Raw genomic sequence first — 14,636 nt, 5'->3', positions numbered from 1 at the left:
GGAGGGGCGGGGCTAAAGGAAGTTGATGGGGACGGCGCTCCCACGGCTGCACCCCTGCAGGACTTTGAGACCCGGAGCGGGGGAATGCCTGACCCCTGTGGAGGTTTTCTGCTGCGGAACAGTAGGGACCTTTATTCTGTCTAGTCCGGCCCCGCCTCTCCAGTGGCAGCTGCTTGAAGCTGAACTCACGGTGGGAGCGTGGCGCAGTGCTACGACCGTCGGGAAACTCGGAACTGCTTGGTCATTTACACATCACTCGCTGGGAGCATTCTTAGGGTTTAAGGACCACGGGACTAACGTGGAGTGAAGCTCCCGCAACAAAGGAGGCACTTAAATGCCAGCTCCCTCTTCTGTATCCTCCCGGCTCCCCTTTCCTGGCAGTTTTGGAGCAATGTTTTTCTCAGTGGTCCAGTCTTACGGTGGTGGTTTGCTTACGTGGACACAGGAGCCAGAAGGGTGCAAAATGGCCACGTGGTATTTCCTCCCATCCCTTAGGTAACTGCAAAATCACAAACCATTACTTTGGGGGAGAGTGGGTAAGTAGGATAAGGCTGGTGTTTTAATGTACACTTGAAGCCATGTGATGATCAAATGTATCCAATATTGATGATTCCTAATTTAATCCATATTTTATTGGATGTAAAAATGGATACAATATGACAGCTCATCTCCCATATTTTCAATAGAGTTCATTGATGACATTGCAAGAGCTGTGAAGCATGTTCATTCTGAAATGAAATCATAGACCCTGTGCCCCAAAATCTGCTTTGAAAACAACTTTCAAATTTATATGAGAAATAAGTTAAAAATTACCCTAACAATTACACGAAAAGCACATTTCTATAACACAACATTAACTTCTCTGTTTCACAAATAAAAGTTGTTTATTTTTATGAAAATGAAGACAGATGATCTTATTTTAAACACCACTAGGAAACACCTTGGAAGTGAGCCTACATTCTTTTTTCTTGTGTAATTTTTTCAGTCCAAAACTATTCCTGAATCTCTGTAACCATCTCTTTCTTGCAGTTAATGTCTTGGTGTCACCTATTATTTTTTTCAGCTTTATGAAGGAATAATTGACAAAAGTTGTAAGATATTTGAAGTGTACATCATCATGATTGACATATATATATGTGTATATGTGTGTGTATATATATATATATATATATATATATATATATATATATATATATTTATATATAGTGAAAGGATTCCCCCCTTTAGTTATCATATATATGAGAACATTTAAGTTCTACTCTAAGCAAATTTCAATTACATAATGTAGTTATCACTACAGTACCATGTTATATATTATTAGGTCCTCCGACCTTATTCATCTTAAAGGTGGAAGTTCATTACTGAATCGTATGACTTATATGTACCAGGGGCTGGGGACTGGAGGTCATAGGGAGAGGTTGGTAAAAGTTACGAACCTTTAAGAATTAAATTATCTCTCATTTTTATAGCTAATTGGCATAGTCACTAAGAAATTAACTGAAATATTTACTGCTTTATTTAGTGCTATCACTAATATTTTAATAGTTATTTTTATCATCATTGGAGGATATGTTTTATTGACTAGAGGAAGGGATGGAGAGAGGGAGGAAGAGACAGAGAAATATTGATGTGAGACACATCTACCACTTCCCTCCTGTATGTGCCCGACCAGGGATGGAACACCAAACGTAAATATGTGCCCAGACTAGGAAGCAAACCCCTCAGCCTTTTGGTGTCAGAGGAGAGCTCCAACTACCTGAGTCACCTGGCCAGTGCTATCACAATATTTTGAAGAAATCACCAATGATCTAGATGTGTTTTAAACAGAAATGACAGTTCCTGCCCTTTGGAAAGTTCTACTTCAGTTTCTGTGTCCATGGAATAGAAAATATACAGGCTTGCCCATCTTGCAACATCTGAGAGCCCGATCTTGTTCATTTGGGTACGTCTACTCTCAAATGCAAATCAATCATTTAACCATTTCAGCTTCACCAGACTTCTCCCTAAGACTACTTGTCACATTAACCCTTTGCGGTCGTATTAAATTTGGACATGGGTGTCGTACTGGTCGGAATTAATTTCCATTGAAAGAGCAGTGATACATAACATGCAAGATTATGAAGGATAAACAAGATTTATTAATCTTTTTTGGAACTACGTAATTTGTAAAGCTTTATTTGAAATTCTGCGAAGTATCTCTGAAGCTTGTCGATTTCTTCACTCTCAAAAGGCGACTGACTCGCCACGGTGTTTTGCATGGCGAGTGTGGAACGACCGCGTTTGTTTATATTGAGTTTCGATATCTCCGATTTGTCGGGGCAATGTTTTGGTTCGTGACAAGGTCGCTTAGACACTTAAGAGCTTTCAGAGAAATTATGAACTGATACATGAATGAATAGAGTTAAGATTCGTACGGTTCCTTGCTGTGGTGGCTGAGAGCAGACATACGACCGGAACCGTAAAAAAGCTTTGGTGGCTGAGAGTAGACAAACGACCGCAAAGGGTTAAAATGCTAAGAAAGCCCTAGCCCAGTGGTTCTCAACCTTCTGGCCCTTTAAATACAGTTCCTCATGTTGTGACCCAACCATAGACTTATTTTCGTTGCTACTTCATAACTGTAATGTTGCTACTGTTATGTGTGGGGAGCCGGCATGGCCATGGCATACTCAGCCCCAGGGCGCCTTATGTGCCTTGCCAGCTCAGCCTGGTTCAGTGACCCTGAGGGGGGCGGGGGGGAATGAAAGGACAAGAGAATGAAAGCTGGGTCTCCGTGGGATGCTGCCTCCCTGATGAGGAGAAAACGACAACGCCCACAAGCCAAGCCATGTCTTTTATTTTATAGCAGATGCCAGAGGCAAAGTAGGGCGTGATCAAGTCGTTTACAGCATTCTCGTGAGTTTCATCCCCACTTAACTACATGCACCCGGACTCTATCACAAGGCACGTGGGGCTACGTTGTTTGGACTGTAGGTGCAAGCTTACAACCACAGCTGTTGGCTATAATTGTGCTGGGAGGGCCCTGCCCTCCAGCTGGGACTTGCAGGTGGCAATGAGAGGACCCTGTCCTTTCATTAGTCCGAGGCTTGGACCTGGCCAAAACACCGTAACCGCGCCCCACAGTTATGAATCGTAATGTAAGTATCTGAAATGCAGGATGATCTTAGGCGACCCCTTGAAAGGGTCGTTCGACCACCAAAGGGGTCGCGACCCACAAGTTGAGAACCACTGCCCTGGCTGGTTTGGCTCAGTAGTGTCAGCCTGCAGACTGAAGGAAGGGTCCTGGGTTCACTACTGCATGGTCCTCGGTTACAGGCTGGATTCCCATCCCAGGTTGGACACATGTGGGAGGCAACCAATTGGTGTCTCTCTCACATAGTTGTTTCCTTCTCTGTCTCTCCCCCTCCCTTCCATTCTCTCTAAAAAATCAATGGAAAGTCCCGGCTGGTGTGACTAAGTGGATAGAGCGTTGGCCTGCGGAAGGGTCCAGGGTTCGATTCCGGTCAAGGGTACATGCCCAGGTTGCGGGCTCAATCCCCAGGGTGGGGCGTGCAGGAGGCAGCCAATCAATGATTCTCTCTCATCATTGATGTTTCTACCTCTCTCTTCCTTTCCCTTCCTCTCTGAAATCAATAAAAATATAAAATTTTTAAAAATCAATGGAAAAAGATCCTCGGATGAGAATTAACAAAACAAAAAAGTTAAGAAAATGCTAGACATTTATATATAGTATCTACATAAAAATGATAAAAACCTCTCCTGAACAAGGAATGCATATAATGTAAATTTTAAAAAAAATATGCCCCACAGATGATTGGCAGTAGACAAGTAGTCTCTGTAAAGGTATTTATTTGTTACATTATTATCAGAACCAGAAATAATCAAACCGTGGCTTCAGAGTAAGAGTTAACCTAATTTATTGTACCCCTTTAACCAGCTCTACCTACCCAGATTTTTGGTTTAATTTGTTCTGGCAAACTGTAATTTTTTATTAGGGGATAGTTTTTTAAATATATTTTTTAATTGGTTTCAGAGAAAAAGGGAGAGGGAGAATCATTGTCTGCCTCCTACATGCTCCATACTGGGGATCGAGCCTGCAACTGGGGCATGTGCCCTGACCAGGAATCGAACCTTGAACTCCAAGGTCATAGGGCAACCACTAAGCCACGCTTAATAGGCCATTAGGGGACAGTTTTAACATAGAATATCTCAGAACAGCTCATTTAAGAGTTTACTAGGCATAAGCCAACTGCAGGATCTCTCAAATGTGGAATCTTCTATCTACTTAATAATTTTGGAAACTTAATCTTGTTAAATTCTGACGAGTTTATATAAGCACTTCACTTTTAATAGCATAAACACATTTATTTAAAAAACTTCACTTAAGTGTCATGTTTTTTGGCTACATCTGATGTGTTCAAAAAAAGGGAGAAATAGGCTGACACAAAATAACACCTAGCACAATACCTGTTCACATACAGTAGGTATTGGAATATGTTTGGCAATTGAAAAAGTCAAAACGAGAACTTAAAACTGGGTTACTTCAAAGCAACCCAAATATTCCTGAACTACATGCAATCCATCATTCAGTGAGTTCTTTATGATTTGTATTGCATTATTTGAAGCATAAAAACTAGTTTAATAGCTTACTGTAAAGTAACAATGAAGCAGGTGATAATCACTACATAAAAAGATTACAGATTTATAAATAGAATCTCATTCTAATAATAATGACTGCTACAGGCAGTCACTGAAAAATTTAACTATTATACTCTCCTTAGAATTTAGTTTTGAGTACAAAAGTTACACTAGCTTCCACATAATTAGGGGAAAAAATTATTGAAAGTTTTGATATAAAGTAGAAGCCAAAATGATTTATTTCTCAAGTTAGTAATCAAATGAAGGCTTTTTACTTGACCCAAACAGAGAATGGCTTATTCATAAAATAGGAATTAAATATGACAAAATATAAAATCATAAGCTAGTTTCTGATATTTTAAAGGATATTTACCTTAAAACAACCAAGTATAATTGTAGATAATTATGTAAAAGACTTTCAAATGAAGTTCTCACACCAAAAAGTGTAAAGCTTTTAAAACAATGAATATAAAACCAACCAAAGACCATTAAAAGTAGATGCATAATAGGCAAAAGTTTGATTTTTCTTGACATTGAGAACAATAGGAAACAAGCTTGAAATATATGGCATTTAGTTTAAGATATTTAAGACATACACATATTTACAAAGGATTATAGCATTATTCCTTTTTAAAATCAACATTAGTAAGAATTGTGCACTGGCTATAACAATAGAAAAAAACCGTAATACCACTTGACATTGTAACACTGCAGAAAACAACCTACAAGTTTCTCTGATATGCCCTGATTAAACAGATTAATACTTAAAACATCATACTAATGTAACATCCTTAAATGGCATGCAGAAAACATTTTTCAATATGAATACTTATGCTTCAGTTTAAACTGTGCCTATCCTATGATTATTTATACCACCTTATCCCGAAGGCCTTGTCTACACATAAAATCAGTGAAAGGAGGAATTGAAATACCATAATGTTTTTAATTGTAGCCAAACCCCGCCCTTCTCTCCCATCCATCCCTCCCCACCTAAAAAGTGACAGTAATCATCAGCTAAATTACTGCTGCAGGGGAAATTAATTAAAACTACAAATAACCATAAATTTATTTAGATTTTGTTTGTACTGTTTTAGTGGCTTTTTTAAAAAGATTTTTTTTTGAGTTTTATTTTTTTTAAATATATTTTATTGATTTTTTATAGAGAGGAAGGGAGAGGGATAGAGAGCTAGAAACATTGATGAGAGAGAAACATCAATCAGCTGCCTCCTGCACAACCCCTACTGGGGATGTGCCCACAACCGAGGTACATGCCCTCGACTGGAATCGAACCTGGGACCCTTCAGTCCGCAGGCCGACGCTCTATCCACCGAGCCAAACCAGTCAGGGCTTTAGAGGCTTTTTAAAGTTCATAAAACTTGGTAGATTAAAGAATGAAGTAGCCAATCTATCAAAACATTTTAAATAAAAGCTATATGGCAAGTTTGAGGTTTATATTAGATATTCAAATCCTTTTTTAATAATAGGTCCTTTTAATTACTTTCAATAATTAAAAATTTAACAAAAGACAAAGAAATACCTTAATGTTCTTAAAGATTTTAAATGAAAGTGAAACTTTACTTTGCTGGGTCTGTTAGTAAGTATAACAAAGAAAAGTACACTAGGACTATGCTTTACTTTTCTTTTGGTATTAAGAGATATATTACCAATATCAAGTCAATCCCTTTATTTTTCTTTAAAAATATCAATAACTGCCCTGGCTGGCATGCTCAATGGTTAGAGCACTGGCCCAAGCATGGAAGGGTCTCAGCTTCAATCCCTGGCTGGCTGAGGCATGTGCAGGTAGCAACCAATCAATGTCTCTTTCTTGCATCAATGTTTCTTTTTCTCTCTTTCCCCTTCTCCCTCCCTCCCACTCTCTCTAAAAAATCAATGTAAAAAATATCCTCAGGTGAGGATTAACAACAAAAATCAATAACTTAGGGATGTTTCTCAGGGAAAATGAGAATATGATGATAGCTGACACCTATTTTGTGTATCAGGACAAATGTGGCCCTAGATGGTTTGGCTCAGCAGATAGAGCATCACTCTGCGGACTGAAGGGTCCTGGGTTCGATTCTGGTCAAGGGTACATGCCCGGGTTGCCCGCTCAATCCCCAGTAGGGGGCGTGCAGGAGGCAGCTGATCAATGATTCTCATCATTGATGTTTCTATCTCTCTCTCTCCCTCTCCATTCCTCCCTGAAATCAATATTTTAAAAAAAGAAAAAGAAGAAAAATGTGGTTGCAACTAAGCAATTTACCTCTCATATGATTTACTTTGGTGGAAAACCCATTTATATTTGATAACATTATAAAAATTAGACTTTTCCAATTTCTTCTTTTGTGAAAGTGTATATAATTATGGTGACATGACTATGGATGGGGACATAAACTTCAAATTGTTCTTACATAGTTTCTTGTTACTTTTAGTAAATGGAACAAAAGAGTTTGTAGAAGGAAAGGCGGAAACACATCAGTTAATTCTGCATGGTGAGATTAGAGTGGGTTTTCCATTCTATTTGTATTTCTTTCTTACAAATTTCTACATTACCTATAAAATAACAGATACCTTTCAAGAGCAAAAAAAATAGCAGTAAAGCAATGGTGCGAGCTTACCTATCATACTATCATCTTAAAAATAAATACCTGTCAAATAGCCAAACCACCATATGACAACCCACAGATATCATTCAGATACCTGAAATGAGTATGGATCTAACATGGGGAAAAACTCCTATGATTAAAGCCAAGGCTTTAAAGAATACACTTTTTAATATATTTTTATCCACCTCAAGAGTATTTTTAAGACTATGGAATGTCCATAGATTATAGAATATTTGTGCAATTCCGCTTTTTCTGTAATACGTACTTCCTTAGGCATAATCTAATTGCAGTGTGGGTCTATTTTAATATAATCAGTAATCTAAAAATAACATTTTTAACAACCAATTTAGTGCCATCCTAGAAAAGGATATATGTAACACATACCCCAGAATATGTGCCTTTGATTTATATAACAGAATTTATCAATTAGCTTTTCCATTTAATGCTTTAAAATAAAATAATAATTTGAAATGTGGCATCCTATAGCTAATCCAATTTTACAAAAATAGTGAGTAAAAGTTTTTTTCTTATATATACCATGCTACTATGCTTGAAGAAAGTCTAACAGCCATTCTAAAAAAATTTATATTGAACATTATAAAGCATGTATACTAACAAAATAGAAAAACATCATCAACTTTAAATGGTATACCTTAACAAAATTTTTTTAGTTTAAATGGCCAAAACATTCCTTAATATTCACATCATAAATTTTATTGGACCAAGAAGCTGACAAGTTTGTTCAAAAGTGATAATGGACAGATTTCTGAAACAAAAATATCAATAGCAGCTTTAAAGAAGCATCTCTTTGTTCAAAACATCTTAATGTCCAATGTAGTGAGAGCTTTCTTCTTTTTCTAGTCTTAAAGTGTTTCTTATGGAAAAGTCCATTTTTTCTTGAAATTCTTTATATGTATTGGTAATTGGAAGAGCTAAACAGTTATTACACTTGTTTCCAACAGGAAAATCCATATGAAGGCACTCAACTGAAGGAGTGGGTTTAAATCCAGCAGGTGGAATGGAATTGCAACCAGTTGCAAAAATAAGAATGTCTTCCAATGTTGTTGCAGATTTACCATCTGAAAAGTTTACCAAAAAGAAGAAAAATAAGTTCGTTATATATTGCTACCATCATAGACTCTTCCCCATCTTGACTGGGAATGTTGAAAGGCAGAGATTCCCACATCTATCTTGGGCAAACTAAATACCTAAGTAAAGTGTGGTAATAGGAAAACAGTACATTCAATAAATGTTTGAATCTCAAAGTAGGACTCACAAAATCACTTAGTTGACCTACTCATTGTAAATGTGAATGCCTTCTCTAATATAAAGTTATCAGAATCCAAGAGGTTCAGTGGATTATGAAATTCCGTCTTTTGGGGATATAATATTCTAAAAACAATATATCATACACTACTTCTAGGTTATTATAGTCAGGCACTACATGTTTTAAAAATTCCTGTTGCCGTAACCGGTTTGGCTCAGTGGATAGCGCATTGGCCTGCAGACTCAAAGGTCCCAGGTTCGATTTCGGTCAAGGGCATGTACCTTGGTTGCGGGCACATCCCCAGTAGGAGGTGTGCAGGAGGCGGCTGATCCATGTTTCTCTCTCATCGGTGTTTCTAACTCTCTATCTCTCTCCCTTCCTCTCTGTAAAAAAATCAATTATATATATATATATATATATATATGTATATATATATATAAAATTCTTATAGCACACTGGTTGAAAATCAATTAGTTCAATAAATGCAGAGAAAAACTAAACTGTGTAAAACAACAACAATAATAAAAACTTGTCTGAAAGAAGATTCAACTAAAAGTTAAAATATTTTCCACTCTATTAAACAAAAAGATTTTACATTGCTAATGCTCAATGATAAACATCAATATCATAGTCCTAACCAATGGATGAGTAATTAACAAGTTTGAGAAAGATGAAACAATTAGCTTTTATACTATTCTATGCAATGGCCATCACCCATATATTTAAAATTCCTAGGAAGACTCCCTCTTACCTCAAATTATATTAACAAAAACGTTGCAAAATATAATTTTATTCTTAACCTTTCCTCATCAATTTCAACTCAATCACACAAACTTATTTTTAAATGTTTTGTAAATATGAAGTTAGCCAATGAAAATTCTTATTATCAAAATGCAAAACTCAAAGAAATAAACTAATATACTGAAACAAACATTCTAAGACAGTTAGATAAAAATAAAACATCCACATACCCTCAACAGCCTGTAAGTAACTGTTCCAAAATCCCAAAGACTGTGCGTCACATGTGTGTACTGTAAAAAGATCTCTAAGCATTTTTGCAGAAAGATTCTCAGGTTTATGACAGAAGATGCTATAAAATGCTTCTGGATAAGTCTGAATTTTCTCCAAAACTCCAAGAGTTTTCAGACCCTGCTTAAAACTTAAGAGAAGAAAAGTACTGAGAGAACATTCATACATGTGTTTGATATTACAATAGGGAATTAACATTTCTAGCTTTATTTTTAAATCCCAATTTACCTTCTATTTAAAAAGTCACACTACTACTTTTTTAAATAGTTACCTCTTAAGATTTTAATAGGCAAATTTAAAATCTAAAGTGAATCAATGTGCAGTAGTCCCGCCTTATTGGGAGATATGTTCCAAGACCCCTAATAGCTGCCGAAACTGTGGGTAGTACTGAACCCTAATATACTATTTTTCCTATATATACATACCTTTCTCCTTAGTAATCAACTTCTTTAATTCTGCTGGAGATATGGCAGTACTTCCTTCATGGGCAGATAGCCTCGCCAGTAATTTTTGTATTTTTCAGTCCAAACCTATTCCTGCATCTGTGCGACCATCCCTTACTTGCAGTAAATGGTTTGGTGACATTTGTTTCAGGGATTCCTTACTGAAGTCTTCATATAAGTGCAATGCTTTCTGGTGCAACGTGTTGTCATCATTCAGAACAAGTTTGCTGTTCATGTCTCCCACCCATAATTTAATATCTTTTCCATCTTAACTAAGCATTTTTCACGCACTGTGGCTATAACTTTTGCAATTTGAGGTGCAATACAGGAAAACTAGGATGAATTTTTATCCTTCTTCACAATTTCACAGATTTGTTCTTACTATAAATCGTAGCAACTCAACATGATTTTTTCTTTCCTTATTGAGGTTGAGAATGTTCGACTTTTCACTTAAAGCAGCGGTTCTCAACCTGTAGGTCGCGATCCCTTTGGCGGTCGAACGACCCTTTCACAGGGGTCGCCTAAGACCATCCTCCATATCAGATATTTACATTAAAATTCATAACAGCAACATTGCAGTTATGAAGTAGCAACGAAAATAATTTTATGGTTGGGTCACAACATGAGGAACTGTATTTAAAGGGCCAGAAGGTTGAGAACCACTGAAAGGAAGCACATTATGGCTTCTCTTTGGCAATCTGAATTTCCAGTATTATTACTCTTGCACGCTAGGGCCGTTACTAAGTAAATAAGGGTTACTTGAATCCAAGCAATGCAATATTGTGACAGTCCATCTGAAAACCATGATGGCTACGAAGAGGCATGGATAAGGTGGATAAAAGAATGATTTACATCTCAGGGAGGGCAAGATTTCTCCATGCTTCTCAAAACAGTATACAATTTAAAATTTATGAATTCTTTATGGAATTTTCCACTTAATATTTCTGAACCGTGATTGATCAAGAGTAGCTGAAACTGAGAAAAGTGAAACCACGGATGGGGTTTGGGGGGACTCCTGTTTACCCTCTTCCTGAACAATACAAAGACCTTACAACACTTAAAACTAATTGCTCCCACTCTTCTTATGCCAGTTAAAAATTCTTCTTAGTTTCATAAATTCCCAAAGGAAACATTTTTGTACAATTAGTTGCTCTGTTTACCAATTCCTTTACCATTCCTTCTCACTAGCAAACCTCCCTGATAGAATCGTTTACCTCTTGTATCCAGTAACCTTGCTAAACACTTTATAGAAGAATTTCTTACATTATTTTAGGTTAGACAATCATGCAGGCTACAAATGATAATTTTAGTTCTTCTAATCCTTAGTAACATGCACTTATTCATTTGGTGTTGTTGCTCTGCTAGGGTCTTCAGCATATTGTGGAAACGAAGAGAGTAATTATGTATATTCGAAGATTCCTTTTATAAACCCTTTTCAAAAACAAATACTTTAATCACTGCTATTTAAGACCCTCACTAATTATTTGTATGCATAAACTTATTTACTCCTTTGAGACATGTTTAAAGGTACAAATAGATTCAACTATTCAATGTTCCTAAAGAATTTGTTCTTTTTTACACTATTATTAGGGTCATTTAAGGACAAGGCTTCTTTTTAAAGATTAGAATCTCATTAATTTATTTTGTGTTAAAGTCATTTCTTTAAAATGCAATTTAAGATCCTATCTTTTTAATACACAAAAGTCTAAGCTATTTATGTGTCATTCTTACCAATCTAAATTTAGAGTATTTTCCTACTTTATAGTGTGCTTTCTCTGAACATGTGTTTTCTTTGCTTGTTTTTATCCTATTTTCTGTCCATTATCTTCTTTTTTTAAAATATATTTTTAATTGATTGTCAGAAACATCGATGAGAGAGAAACATCGAGCAGCTGCCTCCTGCACACTCCCTACTGGGGATGTGCCAGCAACCAAGGTACATGCCCTTGACCGGAATCGAACCTGGGACCCTTCAGTCCACAGGCTGATGCTTTATCCACTGAACCAAACTGGTTAGGGCTCATTATCTTCTTTATTTCGCCCCCAGACCTCACCAACCTGGTTTGGAAGTTACATACGCTCTTCCTGTTATTTTAGAACATAACTTAAAAGATACATACTTGATTTAATAATCTAAAGCTAATTGATGCTTCCTCATTACTACCTCAGCAATACAAATCCCTTAAAACAATAAACCCAACAATATCCATTCTCTTCTTACAGATTAATTTTTCACTAATATTTTAATTATTTTAACTATTTTACCAAAATTTAGTTGTTTTTTAATGGCCAATGCTCATTTTTATTTATTCATATTTTCCCCATACCTGTGCTCACTGCTGCTTCTTGTATCTTTTTCTTTCTAGGTTCAATTTTTCTTCCCTAAATATGTACTTAATTAATCTCTTTAGGAAAAAATAAACTGTCTCCAAATGTCTATTTCTCTCACTCTTGAATGATAATGTAACTAGTTTGTGAAGTTATTACCAGGGCTATCTGTTTTCATTGTTGACATTACTGAAAAAAACACACCACAAAATGCTTCCAGTATAACTCATTTTTACAAGTGTCTTTTGGCTCAAGAATGCAATTTCACCACAAACTGCACTACTTTGGCTCATTAAGCCCTGTGATCCTCAAGAACTTTTTCTGCAGCATTTTCTATTTTATTTATTTTATTTATGTATTGTATTGTATTGTATTGTATTGTATTGTATTGTATTGTATTGTATTTTACTTCATAATCCTCACCTGAGAATATGTTTTTATTGATTTTGGGGGAGAGAGAAGAAGGGAGAGAGAGAAACACTGATGTGAGAGAAACATTGATTGGTTGCCTTCTGGAAGCCTCCTGATCAGGAATTATATCCTCAACCTGTTGGTGTATAGGATGACACTCGAATTAACTGAGCCTCTAGGCCAGGGCTTAAGCAGCGTTTTCTATAATACTGCCCTGCCTCCATCTTGTTTATTTAGTTAAATATATGTTTGGGTTCTCTTATTCTAATTTTCACAAAACCTCGTTTTCAATCTTTCTCTGTTATGAACAAATCCTCATATTCCTCTTCCAGATCACTAGTTTTTTTCTTGAACTGCCTACCATTTAACAAATACTATTTTTTATTTCCATGATTATTTTTGTGTCCTTTTTCTTGTCCTCCTGTGGGTTATTTGAATTTTTAAATTCCTTTTTTATCTATAGTGCTGTTGAATGTATTTGTTGTATGTTTTCTTTTTAAATATGTCTACTGGTACCAACATTTTATAAGTCTTACCTCTCTCTAAGTTCTTTTGCCTTTCCCTGTACATAATGTAATTTCCTAAATACTTCTTCCACATACATTTGAACCACATAAAATGTTACTGTAATTTTTGACTCAACTATGAAACATGATTTAGAAAACACAAAAGAAAACATGCTTTTATTCTTTTTATTGTTTCATCCTTCCTGATGTTTCACAATTATCCTATATAGTAAAAGTGTAATATGCTAAGTGTCCAACCGATTGGTTGACCATTTGGTCGACTGCTCAACCAGTCGTTATTAAAAGCACTGACCACCAGAGGGCAGATGCTCCAACCAGTAGGTTAAGTTTGCTGCTGGGGTCTGGCTGATTGGGAATGGGTGAGAGGGCTGGACATGCTCTGGAGCCCTCCCACAGTCCCTCCCCAGCCAGCCGGCCCCCATGGCCCCATGGCCCCAATCAGGGCTGGGCGAGATGGCCCTGATCGGCCCCAGATTGACAGCCGGGCAGACGGACCCCACCCATGCACAAATTCGTGCACCAGGCCTCTAGTACCTTTAATAATTTGCTTTCTGTTTCAGAAATTTCTTATAGACTTTATTTTAGGGTAGGTCTGCTGGTGACAAATTCTCTTAGTTTTACTTCAGATAAGAATGTCTAGATTTCCTCTTCATTCTGCTGTGTCATTCCTGGGTTCTGAGATCCTCAGCTGGTCTGCTTTCATCCCCTCACCTTTCAGTCTTATGTTTATTTTACATGTAATTTTCAGGTTTTTAACTGTACTTAACAGAAGTACATGTGGTCATTTTCCAACATAGAAGTACTATTTGATTCATTTTGTGTGTGTTTCTTTTCCAATTGTTTGTCTTCTCTTTTAAATCACTACACTAAACCCTCAATTTTGCAGACCTAGATTTAACAAACGAAGTTTCTGGTCCGTATGTCATATGTAAAAATTAACACCCTGTTAATTCTAAAATGCTTTTAAAACCAAGATTTGCTGACAATTAAATTAGCTGGTTATTTTTGGTATTAATTCACTGTTATTTTTAACAAATTTTAGTGAATAGGCTATATGTTGGAAAAAACACTGTAATAATTTTGTCAACATAAATAAAAATTACACATCTACAACTATAGTTTACATATTTAAATCCAAGAGTCACCAGTCATAAACAGTGTTTGGTGAATGATTAGCATATGATCATACCACATGACACCACCTGTGTGCATTTGTTTACTCGGGGTGACAGGTGATTTTAAAATTACTGTAATACATATAGAAAACTTTTCTGTGAAATCAAACTTTTTATACATACTTAATTTTAATTACAGGAACATTTCTACATAAGTAAAAATAGGTAAACTACTTCGTCAATTTTTTAACATACACACAATCAGACAACCTAATTTA

At 36.2% G+C, this 14,636-nt stretch overlaps 1 protein-coding gene across 2 annotated transcripts in view; it reads right to left on the bottom strand.

Moving 5' to 3' along the window:
* Positions 1-4,851: 4,851 nt before the first annotated feature.
* The window catches only part of G2E3 (G2/M-phase specific E3 ubiquitin protein ligase), a 72,360-nt gene continuing 62,575 nt past the window's right edge, over positions 4,852-14,636 (bottom strand). For both annotated transcript variants that reach the window (XM_059710015.1, XM_059710024.1), the window contains exons 14-15: positions 9,477-9,664; positions 4,852-8,317 (exon numbers count right to left, since the gene is read on the bottom strand). In XM_059710015.1, the coding sequence (XP_059565998.1) occupies positions 8,061-8,317; positions 9,477-9,664 (445 nt within the window). In that variant the 3' untranslated portion in view covers positions 4,852-8,060. The remainder of the gene's footprint in view (positions 8,318-9,476; positions 9,665-14,636) is intronic.

This window comes from Myotis daubentonii, chromosome 1 (assembly GCF_963259705.1).
Source record: "Myotis daubentonii chromosome 1, mMyoDau2.1, whole genome shotgun sequence".
Classification (NCBI taxonomy): domain Eukaryota; kingdom Metazoa; phylum Chordata; class Mammalia; order Chiroptera; family Vespertilionidae; genus Myotis; species Myotis daubentonii.
Note: the sequence above shows the minus strand (reverse complement) of the source record. Positions and strands in the feature narration are given on the sequence as shown.